General features: G+C 42.4%; 1 protein-coding gene across 4 annotated transcripts; it reads right to left on the bottom strand.

Annotated features, from left to right (window-relative positions):
- On the bottom strand, positions 1 to 27,697 carry cnpy1 (canopy FGF signaling regulator 1). Of its 4 annotated transcripts, none has more exons than XM_047369409.1 (7): positions 27,545 to 27,695; positions 24,672 to 24,753; positions 23,281 to 23,383; positions 17,355 to 17,470; positions 7,599 to 7,811; positions 6,388 to 6,484; positions 1 to 150 (listed from the first exon to the last, which is right to left on the bottom strand). In XM_047369409.1, the coding sequence occupies exons 3-7, from the start codon at positions 23,372 to 23,374 to the stop codon at positions 110 to 112; spliced, it is 561 nt and encodes a 186-aa protein (XP_047225365.1). In that variant the 5' UTR covers positions 23,375 to 23,383; positions 24,672 to 24,753; positions 27,545 to 27,695; the 3' UTR covers positions 1 to 109. The 4 variants fall into 4 exon arrangements, with proteins under 4 accessions (XP_047225365.1, XP_047225366.1, XP_047225367.1 ...); XM_047369410.1 differs by having other exon boundaries at positions 24,672 to 24,815; positions 27,545 to 27,680; XM_047369411.1 differs by having other exon boundaries at positions 24,672 to 24,748; positions 27,545 to 27,679.

The following is a 27,697-nucleotide window of genomic DNA, read 5'->3' as shown; positions in this document are numbered from 1 at the left end:
TGTTCTTCAACATTTTATCATTTATTTGTTTACAAAAATTAATTGTTAAAATGTTCAGACTGATCGCTGAAAAAACTGCTCCCACCAAGCCCAAGGCAAATATCAACCACTACAGCTCGTCGTTTGGCTGTCGGTCGTCTTCACAGTAATCTGCAAAAAAAGAGGAAAAAAGTCTACGTTCAGCCAAATGATGGAGAGATACAGAAAAACATGGCTTTCCGTTAGGTCAACTTGGACAAGGGACAAAACATTTGAGGAGCTGTCGCAAGGTTTGTACGGGTTTAACAACACATTTAGCTCAGGAAATGAGACAACAAACAAGACTGGTGAATGAGTAAAGATTTTAAACTATTTTAATAAGACAATATTATTTCAAAATACAATTAAGCATCCGAATTATTTGCTTACACAAGGTGAAGGTGCTCTTAGTTTTTTGCCACATGTAGCGCTTTGTATGTAGACTAAAATGACATTCTCAGATTCTCATGAGCTGAGGATCTCATCAGCTCCTCCAAAGTTCTGTAAGGCTCTCTAAGGAACTCTTGGTTATTTTTCTGATTAATATTCTCCTACTGCCGGTGGGCTGCTCAACTAAACAAAGATTGTAGTTAAGACTGACCTCTATTCACTGTTGAGTTTAAAAGGCAAACTGTTGCACTGAAATTCACTTAGGGCTATAAGAGTTAAAGGGCCTGAATACATATGCCCAACATGTTTTACAGGTTTAATAGGTTAAAAAAAGTAAAGGTGTAATGATAAAAATAAAAACCTATCATGCACTACTTTGTGTTGGCTTATCACATGGAATCCCAATAACAGGCATTAATGTTTGTGCTTGAAACTTGACAAAATGTGGGAAATGTAACAGGTATGAATACTTTTGCAGGTTTTTATATTTTATATTTGTTCAGGGTACAACAAAATGTTTTTGTCCTGTCTGTCTGTTTTATTTCTATTTGGTATATAAAATGCTGCTGCAACTAACATTTAAATGTGGGACAGGTTACTGCTGTGCTAATTTAGACAGAGTCATCCTGACTGTAACAGGAGACCGAAAAAAACGAAACATTGTGACATTTTAATGTCTCAATCCACAAAATCCCAGAACACCTTAACTAAAATGTTCTTGTTATCAAACTTTGAAAATAGTCAAATTTGAAACAATGTTCTTATTTAAACGTAAAGCTGATTGTATGCCACAGAGATTAGTGATTAAAACCAACCCAGAAAAGAACACTTCTGTTAAAGCGATGTTTAAATAGAGAATATAAGTTTAGCCAAAAAAAGACCAACTGTAACCTTTTTAAGATCAAACCAAATTTAATATTCAATTGCAAGAAATACCCAAAACATTCATCCAAAAGTAAAACCTTAAAGTTGTACTCATGGGCAAAAATGAGATTATTTAAGGTCCCTTTAATTTACTAGATTTGAATAAACTGTTGTTTTTACCCAGGGTGTATTATTCACAAATAATTCAGGTGCATTAACTTTTACAAAGAAGACATGTATGTACAAGTTGGAGTTCATGCTTGTCACCACACAGAATGAAATTATAAATACATGCTGAAATAAATATACACTCCCACTAATACACAAAACTGCCAAAAGTATTCACTCAGCTGTCCAGAGGGGGCATCTCCAAACTGTTCAAATTGGGAGCATGAAATGAAAATATCTAGTGTGCTGAAGCTTTAAGAGTTCTTTACGCTAGAACTAAGAAGCTGAGCAAAAACATCTTCTCATCATAATCCCACCTCCACCAAACCTGACATTTGACACAGTGCAGTCAGACAAGCGCCTTTCTCCAGACAGAGAGGCATGATTCATCACTCCAGAGAAGACATCTCCACTGCTCTAGAGTCCACAGGGTGTCTGTACACTACTTGGATGTAGCTGCTTGGACATCCCATAAAGCTCTGAATGTGAAGGCCACATAACGTTTGGAGGTCTGCTGCTATTGACTCTGCAGAAAGCTAGTGACCTGGGTGCACCGTGCAACCTTGTGTATCTGGTTAAGTTTGATGTAGAAATCTTTTCAAAAGTTTTCTACATCATAGAGCACACACACACAGCAGAAAGAAAAGGTCATTTTATACTCACATTTATTTCATTGCTGACCTCTGAGCGTTCCATCTTACTGACACTGTCTGGCTTAAAAGGCAATGGGAAGTTTAACAGCAACCAGGGTGACAGGATTGTGACTGTTGAGTACATGCTCCGGTACAAGGCGAACAGATTCTATTGGGGAGAGCTACCTTGGCATGACACCTGTCTGAATCATCAACCTAGCTAGTTCTCATTGAGAAATGAACAACAAGAGAGGCAGCAGCCAATAAACGTTCTGTCTAAAACTGACTGGAGTGGGAGTGGGTGAGGAGGCATGGAGCCTGAGCACAGACACAGCGATGGCAGAGAGACGCTTGTTTAAAGCTGTAGAAAAAGTTTGGGTTTTAAAACACCTACATCCTCCATGGAGGTGACACATTGACCCTTTGTGGAGTCAATGCACAACTAATTCAAACTCTCACCCCATCTGAAAATCACTGCAGTTGTATGATGTATGATCATTCCACCCTGGAAAGGAATGGTCCATATACATCATTTAAAGGCCTTCATGTCCAGTTGATGGAAACTTCTAACCAGAACAGTTCTTTTTGTGATTGGTTCACTTTGCTTGACTCCACATATGAAAATACAGGGAAATTATTTTTCAATTCAAAGGTTTTACTTTTGAAGTGACAATTTTTGTCGGGTTGATTTAGTTTTATTTATTTATTTTTATTGTTTTACTCCGCACTGCGAGAAACAGCCAGAAATCTTTAAATCTGTTGTTTCTTTAAAGAAAAGTCCAAAGAAAATATTGACACTCAAAATATAGTAAAGATAAACCAGCCAGAAATAATAATAAATAATAACCGTCACCCCTCCTTGAACCGTCACCTTAACATGGTGGAGGGGTTTGAGTGCTCAAATGATCCTAGAGGCTATGTTGTCTGGGGCCTAAATGCCCCTGGTAGGGTCTCCCATGGCAAACAGGTTCTAGGTGATGGGTCAGACAAAGAATGGTTCAAGAACCCCTCATGAAGAACACAATATCGAGGCACGTGACGTCGCCCGGTACGGCGGAGCCGGGGTCCCACCCTGGAGCCAGGCCTGGGGTCGGGACTCGTCGGAGAGCGCCTGGTGGCCGGGTTGCTCCTTGCAGGACCCGGCCGGGCCAAGCCCGAACGAGAGACGCGAGGTCATCCCCCAGTGGGCCCACCACCTGCAGGGGGAACCGTGAGGGACTGGTGCAAAGAGGATTGGGTGGCGGACGAAGGTGGAGACCTCAGCGGCCCGATCCCCGGATGCTTAGGCTGGCTCTAGGGACGTGGAATGTCACCTCGCTGGGGGGGAAGGAGCCTGAGCTTGTGCGGGAGGTCGAGAGATATCGACTAGAAATAGTCGGGCTCGCCTCCACGCACAGCGTGGGCTCTGGAACCCATCTCCTTGAGAGGGGTTGGACTCTCTTCTACTCTGGAGTGGCCCACGGGGAGAGGCGGCGGGCTGGTGTGGGTTTGCTTGTTGCCCCCCAGCTCAGCCGTCTCGTGTTGGGGTTTACCCCAGTGGATGAGAGGGTCGTATCCCTGCGCCTTCGGGTTGGGGAGAGGTTTCTGACTATTATTTCAGCCTACGGGCCGAGTGGTAGTGCAGAGTACCCGGCCTTCTTGGCGTCCCTGTCGGGGGTGCTGGATAGTGCCCCTCCCGGGGACTCCATTATTCTGCTGGGGGACTTCAACGCCCACGTGGGGAACGACAGTGACACCTGGAGAGGCGTGACTGGGAGGAACGGCCTCCCCGATCTGAATCCGAGTGGTGTTTTGTTATTGAACTTCTGTGCTAGTCACGGATTGTCCATAACGAACACCATGTTCAAACATAAGGGTGTCCATCAGTGCACTTGGCACCAGGACACCCTAGGCAGGAGGTCGATGATCGACTTTGTTGTCGTATCATCAGACCTTCGGCCGCATGTTTTGGACACTCGGGTGAAGAGAGGGGCTGAGCTGTCCACTGATCATCACCTGGTGGTGAGTTGGATCCGCTGGAGGAGGAGAAAGCCAGACAGACTTGGCAGGCCCAAGCGCATAGTGAGGGTCTGCTGGGAACGCCTGGCGGAGCCCTCGGCCAGGGATGTATTCAACTCCCACCTCCAGGAGAGCTTCGACCAGATCCCGGGGGATGTTGGAGATATAGAGTCCGAGTGGACCATGTTCTCCGCATCTATTGTCGATGCTGCTGCCCATAGCTGCGGCCGTAAGGTCTGCGGTGCCTGTCGTGGCGGCAATCCCAGAACCCGGTGGTGGACACCGGCAGTAAGGGATGCTGTTAAGCTGAAGAAGGAGTCCTATCGGCTGTGGTTGGCTTGTGGGACTCCTGAGGCGGCTGACGGGTACCGTGAGGCCAAGCGTGCTGCGGCCCGGGCTGTGGCAGAGGCAAAAACCCGGGCCTGGGAAGAGTTCGGTGAGGCCATGGAGAAGGACTACCGGTTGGCCTCGAAGCGATTCTGGCAAACCGTCCGGCGCCTCAGGAGGGGGAAGCAGTGCTTTGCCAACACTGTTTATAGTGGGGGCAGGAGACTGCTGACCTCGACTGAGGACATTATCGGACGGTGGAAGGAGTACTTCGAGGATCTCCTCAATCCTGCCATCACGCATTCCGTGGTGGAAACAGAGGCTGGGGACTCGGGGTTGGATTCTTTCATCACCCAGGCTGAAGTCACCGAGGTGGTTAAAAAGCTCCGCGGTGGCAAGGCTTGGGGGTGGATGAGATCCGCCCTGAGTACCTCAAGTGTCTGGATGTTGTAGGGCTGTCATGGTTGACACGCCTCTTCAACATTGCGTGGCGGTCGGGGACAGTGCCTCTGAAGGGGGACCGGAGGGTGTGTTCCAACTACAGGGGGATCACACTCCTCAGCCTCCCTGGTAAGGCCTACGCCAGGGTATTGGAGAGGAGAGTCCGACCGATAGTCGAACCTCGGCTTCAGGAGGAACAGTGTGGTTTTCGTCCCAGCCGTGGAACACTGGACCAGCTCTATACCCTCTACAGGGTGCTCGAGGGTTCATGGGAGTTTGCCCAACCGGTTCACATGTGTTTTGTGGACCTGGAGAAGGCATTCGACTGTGTCCCTCGGGATGCCCTGTGGGGGGTGCTCCAGGAGTATGGAATCGGGGGCCCTTTATTAGGGGCCATCCGGTCCCTGTACGAGCGGAGCAGGAGTTTGGTCCGCATTGCCGGCACTAAGTCGGACCTGTTCCCAGTGCATGTTGGACTCCGGCAGGGCTGCCCTTTGTCGCCGGTCCTGTTCATAACTTTTATGGACAGGATTTCTAGACGCAGCCAAGGGCCGGAGGGGGTCTGGTTTGGGGACCAGTGGATTTCGTCTCTTCTTTTTGCGGATGACGTGGTCCTGCTGGCCCCCTCTAGCCAAGACCTACAGCATGCGCTGTGGCGGTTCGCAGCCGAGTGTGAAGCGGCTGGGATGAGGATCAGCTCCTCCAAGTCCGAGGCCATGGTACTCGACCGGAAAAGGGTGGCTTGTCCTCTTCAGGTTAGAGGGGAGTTCCTGCCTCAAGTGGAGGAGTTTAAGTATCTCGGGGTCTTGTTCACGAGTGAGGGAAGAATGGAGCGGGAGATCGACAGACGGATCGGTGCAGCTGCCACAGTAATGGGGGCGCTGTGCCGGTCCATTGTGGTGAAGAGAGAGCTGAGCCGAAAAGCAAAGCTCTCAATTTACTGGTCGGTCTACGTTCCTACCCTCACCTATGGCCATGAACTTTGGGTCATGACCGAAAGAACGAGATCACGGATACAAGCGGCTGAAATGAGCTTCCTCAGTAGGGTGGCCGGGCACTCCCTTAGAGATAGGGTGAGGAGCTCGGCCATCCGGGAGGAGCTCGGAGTAGAGCCGCTGCTCCTCCACATTGAGAGGAGCCAGTTGAGGTGGCTCGGGCATCTATACCGGATGCCTCCTGGACGCCTTCCTCGGGAGGTGTTCCAGGCACGTCCCACCGGGAGGAGGCCCAGGGGACGGCCCAGGACACGCTGGAGGGACTATGTCTCTCGGCTGGCCTGGGAACGCCTTGGGCTCCCCCTGGAGGAGCTGGAGGAGGTGTCTGGAGAGAGGGACGTCTGGGCGTCTCTGCTGAGTCTGCTGCCCCCGCGACCCGGTCCTGGATAAGCGGAAGACGACGAACGAACGAACGAACGAATAATGCGATAGTTTTTCATGACATTGAATCAGACAAGCACTCTACTATTTCCAACGCTGTTCCAAAACGTTTCCCCTTCATAAAAAAAGGGCAAGAGGGGAACGCTAGCACGAATAAAGAAAATATCAGCTACCTGAGACTCTGTTGCATAACTCCTCCTTCACATTTCCTTCATCCTGGCCGAGCAAAGAGATGATGTCGTCCTCCAGCTCCTCCACCAGTGTTTCACACTGCCAAGAAAAACACACACAGAGGGGAGATCTGACTCAGTCTGGGAGAGACACTGAGCTGAGTTAGCTCAGTCATGCAAACACACACACACACACACACGCTTTAATATTCCTTTATGCACAATGGAGACATGGTGGTGCCCATGTTTCCTGTCTGTTTCCCAATCTGTTCAGTAATTTTAGCATTTGGTAAAGATGTGGTCAGCCACCAATACGATATGTAGATGTGGCTCCGAGTCTTCTTTGTAGGTTTGAACAGAACCGTTTAGACCAAAACACAGACAGTTGCCCTGGCAAATAGAGGGCATGATGACAGTTTTCTCAGTTTTTTTATACTTTATGTCAACTTTACTAAGACTAGTTAAATTAAAAGAAAGAAAGAAATCCCAATAACCTTTGGACTATTAGGTTAAACAGCGCACTGCTAACAGCATCCAATTGATCAATTTTACACATTGCTGCTGTCAGAAAGCCTTCATCTGCAAAGATGCAACTTTTTGGGAAATGAAAAACACATTTATGCTTTTCACAGAAAATATAAACCACACATATGAAGGGTAATCAACAGAGCTGATTCTTGCTAACAATGGAGATACAACGTTTTTGTCACTGATTTTCACACTTTTTTTTTAACCAAATAGAAATAAGAAGTTAACATCCTGGCGATTAGCAGGTATGTGCAAAACATAATTTCCTCATGATTTGAGGATACATAACATCTTTGATCTTAAAAATTTGTCACACTGACAGTTTTATTTTTAACATAACGTGTGAAAATATGTACCTATAAAGAAAAGAGGTGACTAATATTCTGCCACAACAGAAGAACAGGCTGGTTTGTAGCTTGTGCTGATAGTATGACTGTTAGTGTACAGTGAATCACTATTTTTTTCTAATCAAACTGTATGAGTTAGGCTCAGCTAATGAAAAACATACATAAACATTTTGTTTAGAACTTTCAAACTAAAATTAGTTCAGGGAGACACTGATCTCAAAGCAGACGGCTGCTGTTAAAATCTTTTCCTCAACAGATGAACCAGTCTAATCTGCTTGAATATAACTCTGTCACTACTATTTAGTCTTCAACAGTTAAATGATACTGTTGTGTACTTACTGCAAATTTCAGGTTATTGGATGCCTCGGGTCCATCAAACTGGAAGTTTTTAAAGTCTGGAAAGTTTCCCGAGGATCCACTGCTTCTTGGAGCAAATCTCCTGTACTGCTTGTGGTGGGTTTCCGGGTCCACATAGAGGGCATAGTCATTCATGCTGTTGCACACCCCGTCCAGGAGCTCACTGAGATGTGTTTCCGAGCGAGCAAACGGGACCTAGTAACAGAAAAAGGAGGAGTAAATTGTGCACACATGAGCTGACTGCCTCACAGATACAGTGTTGTTTCCTGGCTCCAGCTGGATATTATTCTTGTGCAGTTATACAATATGTTCCTCTTAGATCAGTGGTGTCCAAACTTTTTGCCACATGCAGGTCATAGATATAACATTTTTTTTATTAAATGCAAAAACAATTTACAAAGTGATTTGTTTTTACTTTTTCTATTATTCTATATATAGAATATTTTTCTGAAAGAAACAAAGAAATCTAATTTTAGTCAAAAATAAATCTGTTATATATGTTCGATCCAAAACATAGAAATGCTCTTACACGTCTGCCTCATTGAAGGGCATATTAGACTTTTTGTTTTGTCTCAGCAACATGAACAGGTTAGGACTCACTTTTTCTTCAAAAATGTTTGCTGCAACTTACCAAATGTCTGTTGCTTTCTGTGATATTTGTACCATTCTTGAATCGCAATCGGGGGTCGCACAAAATTATTCAAAGGGCCACAAACGTTGTTAGACACTGCCTATCTAAGATTTTCAACAGGTTCAGATCTTACTTAAATGTGTGAAAGGTGTGGTACACACTGAAAATATACTGGTGGAAAAAAGGCAACTATACATCTAAACATGGTGCCCGGATGAATCCAGGCTAGTTAAATGTTGGCTTATGTTGAAGAACAAAAGCAGCCATATTGGCAGTTGTCACTCTGGTCTGAGCTGACTCAGAGGCAGCAGAGCAGCACCACAGGGCTTTGAGTGGGTCATCAGTTGACCTTTTGCTTCCGCTCTGTTTTATTAGTTGCATGGTAACAAACGTCACCCTGCAACTCTGACTTTTAACCCGCCTCCCCACAACTCCACCATGGTCCTCTTCCTCCACTGGTCTCTTGTAACAAAAAAGGAAGGCAGTGGTGTCTAGACAGGTCAAAATAGGTGAGGTTCCCCAATCTCAGCATCCTCGGAAGTATATGAGGTGACAGGGTGACACCCAGGGGGTTAGGGGGCAAGAACACGGCTCACAACAGGGCAAAGCAGAGGGGGTAGGTCGGTGCTCTTAACACCTCCAACTGGGTTAAAAAAAGGGGGGGAGGGGGAAATCGATGGAGATGGTAGCTTTCAGGAGTCAGAATAGGAAGAGTCTCATCTTGCAAAGATGTCCACTGTCTATCACTGATATTCATCTAACTCTAAAAAACTGAATCTGACTAAATCAGCAATACCTTTGTCTTTATTATCGAGCGTGGGCTGCTGAGATGAGGACGAAGGACATTCAGCTTACTCAGGTCTAAAGGTTGGGTAGGCTGTTGACAAGGGGATGCTGACCAATAATGATGGGATTTACCCATCAGTCAATTTTGGCTTGTGAAGACTTTGGCAGGTTTTACTAAACCAAAGATTGGTTGCTTAGAGTTAGACTAATATTTCATCTGAAGACATGTTTCTGTATAGCGGTTTTCTTAATATGATTTACCTTTTCTTTTAATGATCTAAAGCCAATTCACATCTAATGCATTTTGTTACAGTTATTATTATGTTCACATATAGATGTGTAATTTATCTCTAGAAAAGAAAGTGTTTACTTACATATAAGCACTCAGACAAAATATGATTAAAAAAAAATGAATTCTGAGATTTCTTGCATGTACAGCCTGTTTCAAATCTCCTCATAGTATTTCAGTGAGATAAAGGTATAGGCTTTGACTAGGCCCAAGGCTTTTTCTTCTATTTTTTTCTGAACAGACAGTAGGTGGCCCAGGGTGGCAGTAATAGAAGATATTTTCACAATTCAGACGAGTTATATTTCTGGTACTGACCCCCATAAAATGAATGAGATGCAATATATAATACTTTAAGATAAACCTACTAGTAAATAGGGTTTGGTAAGTGTTGACTGTATTACTTGTTATACTCATGGTGAGTATTTGGAACATTTATTTAAGGTTGTGGGTTTTTTGTTTGTTTTGGATTAACTTCATTTAGCATTTTGTGGTCTGCTTTCAGGGTGAACTTGCTTGGACATCCAGACATGCTAGCAGTTGTTTTGAATGACAGATTTATTCTGAGTCCTCCCTAATTGCCTTACCAGAGTCATAAGCTGCTACAATCTTTTCTCTGAAGGCCTCAGACAGCTATTTGGATCTCACCTTGGTGTTCACTCTGACTTCAACACTCGGGTGCACCAAAATAAATGAGGCTTAAACGGGGCAAATATCCCCTCAAAATGATGAGTAATAATGTTCTCATCATGTCCACCTGATGTGATGTGCCTGTGTGTGATTTTAGCCATTTTAAGTGGGGATAAACCCAGTGGTTTCCAGATTTCTTTCTCACCAGAAAGTGCATTTTTATTACATTTTATAGGACATTTTAACAAATCCTTTCTTCAACTTTTTGTTGTTTAGATTACTAGAACTTTTTCAGTATTGTTTAAATCAATATTAAATGCATGTGTCAAATTAAAACCTTACTTTAAAGAGTTGCTAAATGTTTTTGCAAACAGTTGAAGATAGTCATGTTTTAAAGTGTAATCCCTGCTGGGCGTAAAAAAGCTCGATAAGACTATATCTGGATGAATGTAAAAGGTTTTTGTTTCATATTCCTGCTAACAGAATATCGCAGGTGTAGGTAGTGTTGGTATCTACGTTGCTACTAAAAGCAACTCTTAGTGGGCACAAAAATCTTAAGAGGTTTAAAGTGACTTTTCTCCTGATTATTACTCTGTGTGATGATGCATACTACTTATTCATCAGAAATTTGATGCAACTTCAATAATTTCATAGAGAAACTTCTAAAATCTATACAGCTGCATTATTAATATAGTGTAAAAGGCAGGATAATCTCTGTCCAATAAAACAGCTGCTCATCTCTCCTCATTAAACAGAGATGAACATGAAAATGATTTTAATTTTCATTAGTGATTTCTTCTGCCATTTGACATGGCATTTCTTATTATACAATTGGTGTTTGAAATGTAAACAATTCCACAAGCTCATCCAAGCTAAACGGCACAAAGACAAAAAAGGACCCGTCTTCCTCTACTGGACAATAAAAGCACGTATGTCCATCTCAACCCATAGGCTTAGGTCTCAGTCATTATCAAGCCATGTTACAAAATGGATTGGAATTAAGGCCCTTCCTCGGCAGCCAGAGCCCTGTGAAAGGGAGCTGTCAGTCACAGTGTTGTTTGAAGAATGGGGCAGGGTGGGACCGGTTTGGCCAGAGAGAATAGGCTTCCCAGGGATGCTATCCTCCATTCAATTCCCATTGGACAGGGAGCCATTACTGAGCCACTGTGGGCAGGAGCTTTTCAATTCCATTGTCCTGCTCATATGGGCCAATGAAGACCCATAAATTAATAATATTAATAATATAGTCATGAAAGCTGTGACTGTAGGAAAAGAATACGAATATATATTTGAGCATATTCAAATGTAAAGCTAGTATCATCTATCAGTGATAAAGTCATGAGTAATAAAAACTCAACTTGTCTTTATCCAATATTAAAATGTATTTGATGATCTGAAACATTTAAATGTGACAAAAAAAAAAGAACAGAAGAACACTGAAGGGAGCAAAGACTTTCACAGCACCTTCTAAAAACATTAAATTCTAGCCTAGGGCACGATAGTGACGGAGGATGAAAACCAGATAGGCAGAGTACTGTCCAGTTAGGCTGGTAAAACAAAAAGAAAAATGCTGGTTACTGGCAATAGGAATACATATCACATCACATTATTTTAAACTTCTTTCAAAATGGAAGAAGTCTAACGCAAGATCTCGGCATTACTTCAGAGTTAGGACAACATAGCAAGAATAAGAGGGGATTGGACAGCTGATTCTTTCAAAAGAGAACATGAAATGAGGAAAATAAGTTACATTATTATATTGTGTGTTGCAAAGGAACTGGCAGTAACATTGCATGCCAAATCACTTCTCTCCCTCCCTTCTAATTCTAGGCCATGTTATACTACGTCACTGCATCAGCCTACCATTGTGCATCCTCTCATTCTCAATGCATGACTTCCCACTGGTCAGTACGAGATCAGCTCACTGCTCCATCTAAGTTCAATGTCTTTGGATGCCTTAAATGTGCCATTGTTACGGCAGGCAGGTTTAACCTTTGAGCCACAGAGCAGCTCCGTGCCCCCAGGAAGTCCTACTGTGAGGAGGCCAAAGAGCAGACTTAAAACCTGAAAATCCTCCACACTGATGGCATCTACACTGTGACATCCCATCCTCTCTGATTCACACTAGGTCAAAAGCTGCTGAAAAGGAGGCCGACCAGAGGGCATGGGATCAAGGATTGACTGCTTCTGTGGCTCAGGAACATTTGAATGACGAAACAATACAACAGGTGGAGGTTAGTGCCATCTGAGGGTTGAGGAGGAGCCAATTTTTGACATTAAGGGCTGAGGACTAAAATTGTAACAACCTCAATATGTTTTCAGAAGGAAAAACGCATCCAGGCCATCATACAGTTCTTTAAAACCACTAAGACAGTCACCAGAGATTCTCACACTTTTTAAGAAAAATTAGGGGTTAGGATCCAGCTATTAGTATAGTAATCAAAACATGATTAATGTTTACTCCCATCAATCTGGTCACTGAATAAAGAGGACTAATCTGAAACGGGGAAGATGTCTCAGTTTAGACCAGTCTTTTCAAAGTGAGCACATCTGCAATTCCGAACGGAGTCCTTTTGCTTTTTTTAAGCAGAACAGTAACTTAAACATATAGTTTTAAAATAAAAATAACATAAAACATTTTTGTTAAAAGGTCAAACATATCATTTTAGAACCTGAAACCTAAAAGTCTTGAAAGTCTAAAAACTGCCTTTGTTATGATTTTTTTAAATAAATCATTTTAAAATGCACTTCTGTGACTCATTTGAGTGATGCAATCCAGTATACATACCCCTAGCACCATCCACATTCCTGTCAGAGAACCTTGACAAAAAGTATTTATGGATATATAGTTATAACAAACGTATGTTGCTTACCGATACCACGATAAAAAGGTAGTGAGCACTTTTGCTACAAAAATCATGAAGGCAAAAAACCTGGGAGTAAAGGGATGAAAATGATGTATTTTTCCTCACCCAACAAAGATAATATCTGTTTCAGAAACACTCTTTGCACCAGCTCAAGGAAGAGGACACAACACAGTTCATCCCACAATTAGGGCAGATAGCACTGAATCAACAGCCAGACCATATTGGCGACCATAGGTGAGCATGAAGTTTATATATTTAGAAAATGCTTTCGTTAAGTTATTTTTAGTTTTTGTGTTCTTTGGCAGTATAAAATATCTACACGTGTTACTATATTGCATTAATAACTGCTCTCTCCAAAAGTTCCCTCCATGTTTTCCATTTACTGGCTTCAGTTGCATCTCATATTTATTCTGTGTCTGAGTCACATAAAGGAGAGACAGTTTAACTGCAGTAAAAAAAGATTATGACCACATTTTTTTTACCCTGTGTAAGGATTATTCATATTTATCAAAATTATAATTAAATATCATAATTCAGAAAAATAATGTTCCTCAACCAGAAATCATTACTTATGAATAGAAATCAGAGATGTACTCTGATGTGGTGATTATGGACTCAAAGCAATGAATAATTACAATTGGTTAATTATTATTATTATTAATAATTGATATTATTAACCGAAACCACGCTAAATGTCACTGTTTAAATCAACCGTTCCACCGATTGGCGGGAAACACTAACCTTATTTTGACAGATAAATCACTCTTGCTCCAAAACAAACATTTTTTCTTTCTCTATGTGAATATTTATTAACTCAACAGCCCTGATACACTTTGCTATTCTGATTCAATAATCTTCACCTAATCAAGCATGCAAAACTCTACACAAAAAGGGTTAAAACAACTAATCAAACAAAGATAAAACAACTTTGAGTGTCTATGAAAGTCAAACCAGCAGTTTATGGGCAAAACTGGTAATGGAACAAAGGTTTGGGTTTACTTGGAATGTGGGACATGTAACCAGGAGACAGCAATACGTTCACATAGGCAACCCCTTATGGAGCGGCCTCCACCAGCCTGCAGCCACAAAAGCCCCAAAGTGGGAGCTCAGTGTAACACAATGAGTCGTAACCTTTCGGCAGCAACTAGTGGAAAAACACTAAGAGTGAAGACACTGGAACAGTGAGTGTTCCGCCATGAGGTTCTAGCTGCAGCTTCAGGGCTTCTGAGAACCTCTAACAGTCCAACTTTTAAGTTCACTTGAGTTCGCTCTCAGGCGTTCACAACACTGAGTGTTGGGCCCCAGCCATTACACCATTACACCATTAAAAGGCCAGTAAGACCTTTTCTGGAACTTTCAAATAAATCGCATTAACCTACTTCCAGCACAGCTAGGAACAAGAAGGGAGTAACAGCAGACTTCCCTTGATATCACTGTTGGAATAAAAAAACTCTGCGCGGCAACAAACTGACCTCTTCCACGCAGGTCCCCAGCGGAACTGGAAGGAGAAACACAGCGTGCAACGTCTCTTTGCTCGCAAATAGACATAACTCTTCAACCTGGATCCAAGAGTGTCATACGATCACGAGATCATATGCACTGAGTTAAGTAGGAATTAATTGCTGTTTGTGTATCCGGTATCATTCATGAACGGGGTAATTAAGGTGCAAGGGTGGCTTGACTTTTCTCTCTGAGGTCTACAAAAGCAAACTGTGTTCCAGAGAGTTCCCAGCAGGGACCCTGTCTTTACAACGCCGAGTGGAACAGTTTTTCCCGGTCTGAAGGAAGCATCACCGTGGCTACAGCAGTAACGTACAGTTCAGCCGGCCCGGCAGAACAAGCCGCCCCCCCGATGCTAATTAAACACACGTTAAGAATTGGTCATCCAGAAGGTTGGTTTTATTCAGCAAATCATTCTTTAAAATGTTTTATCAAAATAATATTTGATCTAATCTTGCATTGTGAATGGTTGTCTAAACGTTTGCTGATTATTGGCTAAGTTGGTTCCAAGACTAACTTAACTTCATTTCCAGATTCTTCAAGATAATCCTTGGTTCTCAAACATAAACATTGCATGGTAACATTGCATCACTCTTTTGGTCATGATTTTCAATAATCTTTAATCAACTTGTTTATATTGTACATAGCCCATTAGTCTTTCTTATTCTTTAATTCTGCTTGGCAGTTTAGTTGGATTGTTTTAGCATAGTAAAGAGTTTGTTGATTGAAATATGTTTGACTTTGAATTGACTTATTTTTGTTAATAAATTCTTGTATTTTAGGAAATTGTATGAATTCATTCCATGTGTGCAGAGTTTTGCTGTTCAATAATGTCAGAGCTTGGCTCATCCCTTTCGATCTTGTCCTAATACCACAGTCTTATTGGGGTGGTATTCACAGGACAATCCTTAACAGACCGAAATATTATTTAATAAAATATTAAAGTATTAATATTAAATATATTTATATTCATAATCACAACAGTGAGACATACACAGCTTCAAAGCTTTCAGAGTCCAACAGCTGTCAAAGCTACAATAAGACATCGCATGCACATACAACTTAGAACACATTGGACTAACACATCGCCCTAAAATCCTACTCTATCCTGCCCAAGATATTTATATCGTACTAACAGAAATAAAACAAGAACAGAATTACTTGGTGTCGTTTTCTCTGGAGCAGCGAGTAGAGGAGAAGGGGGGGCAGTTGTAACACGTCCGATAAACTGAAGGGTGGTCGGCTTCTCCTCCTTTTGGCAAAAGGGGAAAAATATGACGGATCGTCAGCAGTCGACTGGCGCAAAAACAAAGAGGAAAATTTCATCTACTTCGAAAACCTCCATGGGTTTTTCTTGAGTTGTGTATCATGTCCACATCTTTGATCGGAAAGGTAAACCCACTGGTCTTCCTAACCCAGTAAGCTTCAGCTCATTGAGCTTCTCATGAGTTTGGCTAGTGAGGAGAATAAATGAAAACCCACGTGTAAATTTCTTTTCCAGAATGATGCGCGCCTCTGTTGCGTGGAAACCGCTCAGTTCCAGCGGGAGAAAAAGCAATGGTGGAGCGTCTCGTGTGTTCTTATATAGCTCACTGTGACATTAGAGCTGTGACACCCACTTCCTGTTAACTGCAATTCATGCTGGGAGTTGTAGTAGCAGACAATGGTCCAACACCTGTCAGTTAAAATGACCGACAACAAAAAGCTTGTAAACTCATATCTCTATGGACCTTGATTGTATGTATGATGTGCAGCAATGTTGAAAAAGAGAACAAGCAATTGCCTAACTGTTCCCACAAAGTTGAGAACATAACATCATTCAGAATGTCTTGGAATGCTGCAGCATTCAGAGTTCCTTTCACTTGAACTAAGGGGCTAAGCCAAACTCATCAAAAAGAACCCAACACCACAATACTGTCTGACAAAACTTTATATCTGACACAGTGTAGTCTGGGGGTCTCCAACTTCAGTCCTTGAAAGCTACTGTCTTGCAACATTTGGATTTATCTCTGCTCCAACACACCTGAATAAAATGGTTGAATTACCTCTTCAGCATGCCATCAAGCTTGGCAAAGGTCTGGTAATGAGCCATTCTTTGATTCAGGTGTGTTAGAGCAGGGGATGCATCTGAAAGCTCCAGGACAGTAGCTTCTGAAGACTGGAGTTTGAGACCACTGGTGTAGTCAGACAGGCTGTTGTCTTGGCAAAAGCCAAACCCAGACTCTAATGAGTTGCCAGACAGAAAGGCATTACTCTTTACTACTGAGAGCACGTCTTCATTATGCTAAGGTCCAGTGGGCTTTAGTACAATTAAATAAAGTGACTTAATTGGGGCCAGAAGAGGCTCTTTAGTTTTTTAGAACCAACTTGCGTTTCTACTCTGGTTCCATCAGCTCCCTCTCTCTTGGCAGGAGGGAGGTCTGCTCCACTGCTCCACGGTTTGAGCACGATGCCTGTGTGACGTAAATATCGTAATCTGAACCTGCCCACTGGGGTCTGCTAGGGGGCTCTGCAAATGTCAGCATACAGCTCATATTTTGTGACTGTGCCAACTATTTACAATGACAAGGACAATACTACTGCCAGCCAGAGAGTAGCACCAAACACACAGCAGAAAAAAGTAAACAATGAGTCAGATTATAAAGAGAAGAAGAAAAACAAGATTCTTGTTTTTAAGAAATATAGTGGTCTGCTGTTCTTCCAGTGTGGTAATTTATCTCCTTAATGAAAAACAAGAATACTTCAAGAAAAACTTCATTGATATTCTAGTAAGATATCATTTTAATCTTTCTTTTCATTTATCCTCTTCTTCCACCCCTCTGAGAAGGGAGTATATAAACCAGCCCCCTAATAAGGTGTAGTAAACATTACACATCGAGAAGATCTACAGAACTTTATCTGCAAGATAAAATATCATTTTAGCCCAGTATGCAGTCAGGATCAAGGCCTTTTGCAAAGCCTTGATGAGAGCAGTGAAATGTGTTAAATGCACATGACAAGTCAGACAGAAGTTACTACAAACAAATGTTTGGCTCTACCTTTTTGTCTGTCATGGTTCCATCAGGGTTGAGTCTAAAGCTCCCTACGTTAATGGTCATCTTTGGGTCCACTTGACTGATTGAGTGGTTCAGTTCATCCACAATTGCCTTGCATGCTGGGAAAAAAAAAATGTTTTAAATCACAAGATGACAAAGTTGTAGTTTTAGCTAATGAAATGTGTTTGTGTTTGTATAGTGCTTTTGAGTTATGAGTCCAGTCCAGTTTATTGTTCAGATGAACCCCAAAGAAGCTATAGTTCTACACAACCTCAATGTCCATATCTTGGATGTTCAGTGGTTGCAGTAGAGGATGTTTGTGATAAGGCCAACAACTGAAGACTCATCAGACAACTTGAACCAATATCAAAGAACACAGCAATAAGCAAATTACAGTGGATCCATAAAGGGGCTTATTTGCTTACTTAGATGAATAGCAGTATCCCCAGGTCTTTAATGATGTGTGATGTTAGGGCAAGAGGTCTATAGCCATGAGGACAGATGTAGGGTAAGCTTTTTATTAGGTAGGGATGGGTACCGAATTCAGTACTTTTATAGGCATCGACCAAATTCCGTTGGTACTTCAGTGTACTGATTCACGTAAAATCAAATGGTACAATGTTTCAGTACCTAAACACATCAGTGTGACACTGAGGGAGTGGAAGAGTGGGTAATTTTCCATGCCGGACATAAACACAGCATTGCACGCACAAGAGCGTAATGACGTCAATAGCCACTGGTTTTATGACGTGAAGTGCAAGGCCAGCGGCAGGAATACTTTTAATCTGAGGAAGCACTTGGTTAAGAACCAGATTTGAAGAGTGCACAACTTTCGTCAGCCTCAGATCTACGGCTACAACTCCTGCATTCAACACTGTTAGCGACTCATCTTCTGCAGCCAGCAACATGGGAGAAGAATTGTTTTAAACAACTGAGATGTTCCAATACAAACGGCTGGATGTTGTTTTGATACATTTGTTAAAGGTTCTATATTGAGAAACAAATGTTAAGATGAAAAATTTTGAGATTTTATTATTAACATTTATTACTACATAAACAAACTGGTACCGCTGAGTACCGGTATCGATTCCCAGGTACCGGGTATCGGTACAGTATCTGTTTAAATGTGAAAGGTACCCATCCCTACTCTTAGGCAATGGGATTAGGCAACAAGTCTTCCACAGCACTGGTAAACATTCCCTAGGTAGGGCAGAAATGGAAGAGGAGATGCAGAATCCAACATAGCTGGTTTGCATATGCCTTTAGGACTCTGTGACTAACACAATGTGGAACTATAAGCTTTGTTCTAATTCAGTCTCTTTAGCTGCCTCTTAATCTGACCTCTAGAGGCAGACAGGCAGGACAGGGAGAAAGGGGGAACACCGGCATATCCTGCTCTTATTGAACAATGTGATAGAGCAGCAGCAGGATCCATGACTAAGGTAGAAAATAAAATATTAGAGGTGTGACAGAAAAACCTTGTGCTCAAAGGACGGTAGAAAATCTGATTGTCTCTTGACAGGAAAGGAAGGTGCCGAGCTTGTTCCAAAGCCTAACCTATTGAAGAGTGTGTTCAGTTATTTGGCCTTATCCAGACATCCATTGATCTGATCCCACTTCTGCTTGAAGCCTATGATCCTCTTCCTCCATGACCACACAGGTCTTTAAATGTTGTGCTGGAGCTTGCTCTCCAATTTCTTTCTATACACCTCAGTGTTGTCTGTAATTTTGACTTTAAATTGCTTTTGTATACTCCTTAATAATTCCTTGTAAAAATTATCTTAAGGCTGTTTTTACTCAATTCAATTATTTATATAGCGTTAAATCACAACACATGTCATCTCAAGGCAGTTTACAAAGTTTATAAGCTGTTCCTTCATGTCACAGGCAATCCAGAGCTTGTTTCTGGGAAAGTCTCTCAGGTTTGCTCAGGCAGACAGACACCCCAGTGCATACACAGAGGTACGAGGGGCACCAACCAACCAACCAACCCTGGTGAGCTAGCCAGGGAGGTCCAGAGGGAGGGATCACACCAGAGCCCTGCATAGCCCCTGCCACCCAACGGGAGCCCACCCCTCTAGGATGTGGCCTAAGCAACCACACAAACAACACCCGACCAGGGGTAACAGACCCCCGCAGCACCCAATAATGCTGTCAGAAACCACAAGGCCAACACCTCCAATCCATGCCGAACCAGCCGTGGCAAGAGCAAAAGACGACCATGCCATGACTGTTCAAGCCCAGCCCCTCCACCACACGGTAGCTGCATGCGTTGGTGGTAATTTCAAATGTTGCGATGAACTCAGATGTGAAGGCGGTTGGGGCCCAAAGCCCTATGTGTCTATAGTGTATTAAAAATGAGGTGCAGGATGGGGCCGAACATAGCAGAGGAGGGGGCACTGCATGGTGCCCCCCCCCCATGCCTGCAAGCTCCATTGTCCCACACATCAAGGTCCTTCGGATGTGTGGTATTACATATGTTAGGAAGGAGGAGACGGACACCAAGGCACCTGCACGGATACTCCAGGGGTCCAGCTCCCCAACTGACCACCAAAGATGCCAGGGGGGGAAGTACCCACTGAGCAGCTGCCCCCTTGGACAGGAGCTGTCCAGGGGGAACCTGGACCAGCCAAGGGAAGTAATCCCACTGCCAGCAGCCCAGCACCCAGAGACCCACCCAACAGACCAGGAACCCAGGCACCATGCAGGTTCTGGAAGGTGCACACAGCCTCCAAACCCCCACCGTCTGCCCACGCAAAACCCAAATGCCTTAACCACCAGACAACCTCATCTCCTTGACTACTCCTCAAGATCATCTAAATGTACAGGTCCTTCTCAAAATATTAGCATATTGTGATAAAGTTCATTATTTTCCATAATGTCATGATGAAAATTTAACATTCATATATTTTAGATTCATTGCACACTAACTGAAATATTTCAGGTCTTTTATTGTCTTAATATGGATGATTTTGGCATACAGCTCATGAAAACCCAAAATTCCTATATCACAAAATTAGCATATTTCATCCGACCAATAAAAGAACAGTGTTTTTAATACAAAAAACGTCAACCTTCAAATAATCATGTACAGTTAGGCACTCAATACTTGGTCGGGAATCCTTTGGCAGAAATGACTGCTTCAATGCGGCGTGGCATGGAGGCAATCAGCCTGTGGCACTGCTGAGGTCTTATGGAGGCCCAGGATGCTTCGATAGCGGCCTTTAGCTCATCCAGAGTGTTGGGTCTTGAGTCTTGAGACTTCTGGCATTTTGGCATTTCCTTCTGCCCAGTCTTCCTCCAGACTCTGGCACCTTGATTTCCGAATGACATGCAGAATTTGCTTTCATCCGAAAAAAGTACTTTGGACCACTGAGCAACAGTCCAGTGCTGCTTCTCTGTAGCCCAGGTCAGGTGCTTCTGCCGCTGTTTCTGGTTCAAAAGTGGCTTGACCTGGGGAATGCGGCACCTGTAGCCCATTTCCTGCACACGCCTGTGCACGGTGGCTCTGGATGTTTCTACTCCAGACTCAGTCCACTGCTTCCGCAGGTCCCCCAAGGTCTGGAATCGGCCCTTCTCCACAATCTTCCTCAGGGTCCGGTCACCTCTTCTCGTTGTGCAGCGTTTTCTGCCACACCTTTTCCTTCCCACAGACTTCCCACTGAGGTGCCTTGATACAGCACTCTGGGAACAGCCTATTTGTTCAGAAATTTCTTTCTGTGTCTTACCCTCTTGCTTGAGGGTGTCAATAGTGGCCTTCTGGACAGCATTCAGGTCGGCAGTCTTACCCATGATTGGGGTTTTGAGTGATGAACCAGGCTGGGAGTTTTAAAGGCCTCAGGAATCTTTTGCAGGTGTTTAGAGTTAACTCGTTGATTCAGATGATTAGGTTCATAGCTCGTTTAGAGACCCTTTTAATGATATGCTAATTTTGTGAGATAGGAATTTTGGGTTTTCATGAGCTGTTTGCCAAAATCATCCGTATTCGGACAATAAAAGACCTGAAATATTTCAGTTAGTGTGCAATGAATCTAAAATATATGTATGTTAAATTTTCATCATGACATTATGGAAAATAATGAACTTTATCATAATATGCTAATATTTTGAGAAGGACCTGTACACTACAGACAAGAGCAGAGACAATGGGAAGCCCTGGCATTCATGGTGGTAATTCTTTTGTTTGTCTTTGGACCTCAGTCTTTAAAAAAGAAACTTCTTAGTCAATCACTTAACCTGGATAGCATTAAATTGACCTCCGGTAAAAAAGTAAAAAACCTTGGTGTTACTTTTGACCAGGACATGTCATTTAAATCCCATATTAAACAGGTTTCTAGGATTTCCTTCTTTCACCTCCGGAACATTACCAAAATTAGAAATATCCTATCCAGGAGTGACGCTGAAAAACTAGTCCATGCATTTGTTACTTCAAGGCTGGACTATTCTAATTCTTTACTATCAGGATGTCCACAAAATGCAGTTAAAAGCCTTCAGCTGATTCAGAATGCTGCAGCAAAAGTTCTGATGAAAATTATAGAGAGAGATCATATTTCTCCTATTTTAGCTTCCCTTCATTGGCTCCCTGTTAAATCCAGAATATAATTTAAAATTCTCCTCCTCACATATAAAGCCCTTAATGATCTAAGGCTTTAAGGCTAGGCTTAAAACTTTCCTTTTTGATAAAGCTTATAGTTAGAGTGGCTTAGGTTATCCTGAGCTATCTCTGTAGTTATGCTGCTATAGGCTTAGGCTGCTGGAGGACATAATGACCACTTTCACCCTCTTCGCTACATTCTCACACTACTCTCCGATTTTGCATTATTTGCTGTTATTTCAGCTTTTAACTTTATGTTCTCTCTCTTTTCTCTTCCTAGAAGCTACACCTGGCCTGACTCTGTGTCTCCCTGTGACACCTTTCTGGAGAGGGGAATTGTCCGAGCTTCTGCTGGCAACAACTTAATGCTCACCCTCTACCGATGATCCACATAGCCCTGTCTTTCAGTGTTTAACCCTTTCTCTCTCCTAGACATGGCTACTGACTGAGCTTCTACTGTAACTAACTCTATGTGCTCTCTTTCAGACTCTAACCTTGAAAACTGGCTCAGAGTTTATCTGTTCTTTCTTTCTAGATGAAACGACTAAAGGAGCTACATCCATTAACATTTACTTTTCCTTCCCATAGAAAGTACTCCTGGATCAGTGCTTCTTTGTTCTCTTTGTGTCTCTGCTCTGTTCTCTCAAACCCCCAGTCGGTCGTGGCAGATGGCCGCTCACACTGAGCCTGGTTCTGGTTCTGCTGGAGGTTTCTTCCTGTTAAACGGGAGTTTTTCCTCTCCACTGTCGCTACATGCATGCTCAGTATGAGGGATTGCTGCAAAGTCAACACCAGTGACTGTCCACTGTCTCTACATGCTCATCCATGAGGAGTGAATGCTGCAAGTCACTGACTGGATGTAATCTGCTGGGTTTCCTTAGATAGAAAAACTTTTTATCCAGTTTGAATAAATAACTGAATCTGACTGAACTGTTCAATGATTACGATTAATTGGAATGTATGAACCTGACTTTGTGAAGTGCAGTGAGACAACTTGTGTTGTGAATTGGCGCTATATAAATAAACTGAAGTTACTTGTGAATACATAAATCTCTAGTCATCTCATAGTACAGAAAAATGTTCAAATGTTTTTAAATATCTGCCTAATATATTAAATTTACAAAAATGTATTATTGCAAGGGGACTGAGGCGATGCACTACTGAGGTGCCAAAGATTTCAAGTGATACACATATTTCATGTCAACAATACATTTGGCTACCTAAATAAACCGAACCCCACATCCACCCTTGTTCCCAACACCTGATGCAAACTTTATTTACCTAGATGCTAAAGATCACAAGCAGTGGTGGGGGAATTGTATTATTGTGTCTTACCGGAACAGTAGAGCAGTTTGTCCCTCTTACTCTGGCTGCTGCTGATGAAGGTAGACAGCACCATTACAGACATGTGGAACATCCACGATGCCATTGTGATACTCTAACAATACAAACAAGGTTAGAGAAAAGCACATCAATGTCAAAGGAAAGATGTATAAATCTGAATTTGTCAAGTCCGGATTTCTTGTGGTTCTATGTAAATAAAATACAGGATTATTTTATTTATTTGTTGAAAGAAATACAAGTCAAGTTATAGGCAGCTGAAAATGGAGCTAGTGAAGCAACTACCCCCTTTTTTTTTTCTTTTTTTTTTTTAAATGGGGGAGCAAAGCTAGGTTTTTGTCTCATAGAAATCGGATAACTCTGCAGTCATACAAATTTATACATGTTTTGGTAATTATCATTATACTTTGTTGAACTCATAATGACAAAATATTATACAACTTTTGCTCAATTTTAGTCCTGCTGTCCCATCAGAGTTGGTTTGATTTAACTTATCCTATGTGCCACACCAGTGACTTTGTTTAAACACAATCTGCTATAGGCTTAGGCTGATGGAGGACATAATGACCACTTTCACCCTCTTCGCTACATTCTCACACTACTCTCCAATTTTGCATTATTTGCTGGTATTTCAGTTTTTAAACTTTATGTTCTCTCTCTTTTCTCTTCCTAGAAGCTACACCTGGCCTGACTCTGTGTCTACCTGTGACACCTTTCTGGAGAGGGGCATCGTGAGCTTCTGCTGGCAACAACTTAATGCTCACCCTCTACCGATGACCCACATGGCCCTGTCTTTTAGTGTTTAACCCTTTCTCTCTCCTAGACATGGCTACTGACTGAGCTTCTACTGTAACTAACTCTATGTGCTCTCTTTCAGACTCTAACCTTGAAAACTGGCTCAGAGTTTATCTGTTCTTTCTTTCTAGGTGAAACGACTAAAGGAGCTACATCCATTAACATTTACTTTTCCTTCCCATATAAAGGACTCCTGGATCAGTGCTTCTGTATTCTTTGTGTGTCTCTCCTCTGTTCTCTCAAACCCCCAGTCGGTCGTGGCAGATGGCCGCTCACACTGAGCCTGGTTCTGGTTTTGCTGGAGGTTTCTTCCTGTTAAAAGGAAGTTTTTCCTCTCCACTGTCTCTACATGCTCATCCAGGAGGAGTGAATGCTGCAAATCACTGACTGGATGCAATCTGCTGGGTTTCCTTAGATAGAAAAACTTTTTATCCAATTTGAATAAATAACTGAATCTGACTGCACTGTTCAATGGTTACGATTAATTGGAATGTATGAACCTGACTGCTGTGAAGAACCTTGAGACAACATGTGTTGTGAATTGGAGCTATATAAATAAACTGAATTGAATTGAATAGATTTATAGTCACCTGGTGGCGTTGTCATGTAGAGCTGTGTATCATCTGCGTAGTTATGGTAACTTATCTTGTTGTTTGTTTGTTATGATCTGAACTAGGGGGAAGGATGGAGATATTGAATAGGGAGGGTCCCAGGATGGAACCTTGAGGGTGTTGCTGGAAGGGATACGATCCAAGGTTTATAGAGCAGAAAATCATAATGAGAAACATTTTTAGGCAGAAAACTGTCTTTAAGTCTGTTTGAAGATCCTTTTATTTAAGGCCAATTTCAAAATAAAACTCAATAAATCTCAAAAACAGATGTAGTGCTTGTTCCATTTTTGTAGTAATCTGGTTTGGAAACTCTCCCACAAAGTATTGCGAGATAATGCAAAGACTATTGCGTGAGAACGCAAAAAGTATTACTTGGGGACACAAAAGAAAAAAATTACCCCATGTTCCCTAGCAGGATCCGTAGAAGGATTTGTGAGCAAAATAAATAAAAAAAATTTTTTAAAAACAAGAATGTTAGATACTGTTTGTCCATTATTTGGATGGGGATAAAAATTATGACAGGGTCAGCCTGACAGTCTGTTTCCACCCAGTATAGCTGTGGGAAAGCTGTGAGATGACCCTGTGCAAGATTGGGGAAGAAAGATTTAAAAAGACAGAGAGCAGTAACTAATCATAATCTTAAGGATATTAAAATTAAAATACTAGATAGGTGGAGGTGGAATGGGGAAACACATTCTGGCAGTGTAGAATGAAATAAAAATGTTCGAATGAAAATGTTACACTGTGCTTAAGATTATGGTGATGGCAAGGAGGACTTCCAGCCTGAATGGCTATGTGGTCTAAAGACAAATGTCAAAGCACCAGTGGGAACATGCAAAAAGCTGGTTAACACTTATAAAATGGTTTTCAGGGCTCTAACATCAATAAACGATTTTTCATTGAATATTGAGAAGACTACAAATACTTTTCTACATTTACATTTTATCACAATGTATATTAAAAACACATTATACATATACATTGCAATATTTTTCCTGCGGAATGCACGGTCCCGATGCCGGGTGATATAGTCTGTCGGGGGATAAGTACCTTGGTACAACACCGGTGTTACGTCGATTCACGGTTTCACATCAGATATTGTTCCCCCTTTCTCAAAGCACCGCCCAGGCAGCAAGAAATGCGCGTGCTTGTTTCGGGCTACTAACTGGCATGCTGTACTCATGCCACAATGGAACTACGGCAACCGAGAAAGCTCAAACATTGCATTTTGGCAAAGTTGATCCACTTTTATTGAGCTAATGTGCTCTCATCAGATAAACTGATATGTCAGTTTATAGATAGCTTGTATGTATGCCCAAACACACGATTGATCGATAGAGACTGTTCCACAAGCATTCAAAAGGTGAATATGGAACATCTCTGTAATGTTCAATGCTGACTTGTCAATGCACAGTTGTGTACTTATTGACATTTTCAGTATTGGACATTAGTATCCATTGGGTCTATACACCCATCAAATACTGTTCCCATTTTATTAAAATGTTCATATACAATGGTGTGAAAAAGTGTTTGCCCCTTCTTGATTTCTTATTGTTTTGTATGTTTGTAACACTTAAGGGTTTCAAATCATCAAACAAATTTAAATATTAGTTAAAAGACAACAAAAGTAAAGACAAAATGCAGCTTTTTAATTAGGTTTTTTTGACAAGGGAGAACAGTATCTGACAGGTTGTTTAGAACCATCAGATACTAATGTCCAATATTGAAAATGTCAATAAGTACACAACTGTGCACTGACAAGTCAGCATTGAGCATCACAGAAATGTTCCATATTCACCTGTTTAAAGCCTGGGAAACCGTGTGTGTCTATCATATATACAGGTTATCTATAAACTCCTCCCACAGTCCAAAGACATGCCTGTTAGGTTAATTGGTCACTCTAAATTGACCGTAGGTGAATGAATGAGTGTGTGTATGGTTGTTTGTGTGTTGCCCTGTGATGAACTGGCGATCTGTCCAGGGTGTATCCCGCCTCTCGCCCATAGACTGCTGGAGATAGGCACCAGCTCCCCCGTGACCCACTATGGAATAAGCGGTAGAAAATGACTGACTGACTGATATATCAGTTTATCTGATGAGAGCACATTAGCTCAATAAACGCAGGTCAAATTCGCCAAAATGCAAAGTTTGAGCTTTCACTGTGGCCGTAGTTCCATTGTGGCGCGAGCACAACGTGCCGGTTACGAGTCCAAAACAAGCACGCGCGTTTCTTGCCGCCTGGGCGGAGCGGAGATGAAGCGCGGGCAGTATCTGATGGGGAAACGTGAACCGACGTAACACCGGCTTCTTTAACACTAGGTGTGCATCATTTGTCACACAGCAAGGCCAGCGGTGCGTCGGACGAGAGTTGTTTAAACACTATTTGAAAATTCTGGATTGTGTCTCATAACGTCATCCTTGGGAGAAAACACGTTTGCCCCAATTTAGAAGGTAAAGTCCTCCCACTGTCTCACCCCTGCTCCCCCATCCTGCCCCCTCCCGGCTGATTGAAAAGGAGTGCGCCTCTTGACTCTTTTTGGACTAACTTCTAGCCTTCATCTCTTTATTATTTCCGCCCTATGGACTTTTAACTGTTTTTGCAGGAAAGAAATCCTAATAATTAGGTCCATCCTTTCAGCTCGGAACTTTAGCTGAAGTGAATTACACATGAGGTTCTGTGTTCTAAGGTCGGGCTGTATCATTACTGAGAACATTATGGTGAACTACAGGCTGCATTAAATCAAACTGTAAAATGTCACCGTTGGAAGAACCATCACTCATACAGAATATTCATTTAAATGGCCTCATTTCACTGGCAAACACTGCGCATCATGAAGCATGGCTGCTCTTACCTGGACAGAGGACAAACCGCAGCAGCTTCAAGCAGACAGACTGTCACTCGGACTCAAACCACAAAGTGTCACAGTTTCAGTTCCTCCAAACAGCTGTCGGTCCTTCTGTCAGTCCTGGACATGCTTCCCTTAACTTTGGGTAAGTGATTAGCC

The sequence above is a fragment of the Girardinichthys multiradiatus genome, chromosome 6, assembly GCF_021462225.1.
Source record: "Girardinichthys multiradiatus isolate DD_20200921_A chromosome 6, DD_fGirMul_XY1, whole genome shotgun sequence".
Classification (NCBI taxonomy): domain Eukaryota; kingdom Metazoa; phylum Chordata; class Actinopteri; order Cyprinodontiformes; family Goodeidae; genus Girardinichthys; species Girardinichthys multiradiatus.
The sequence above is the reverse complement of the archived record's forward strand: the minus strand, read 5'-3'. Positions and strand labels throughout refer to the sequence as shown.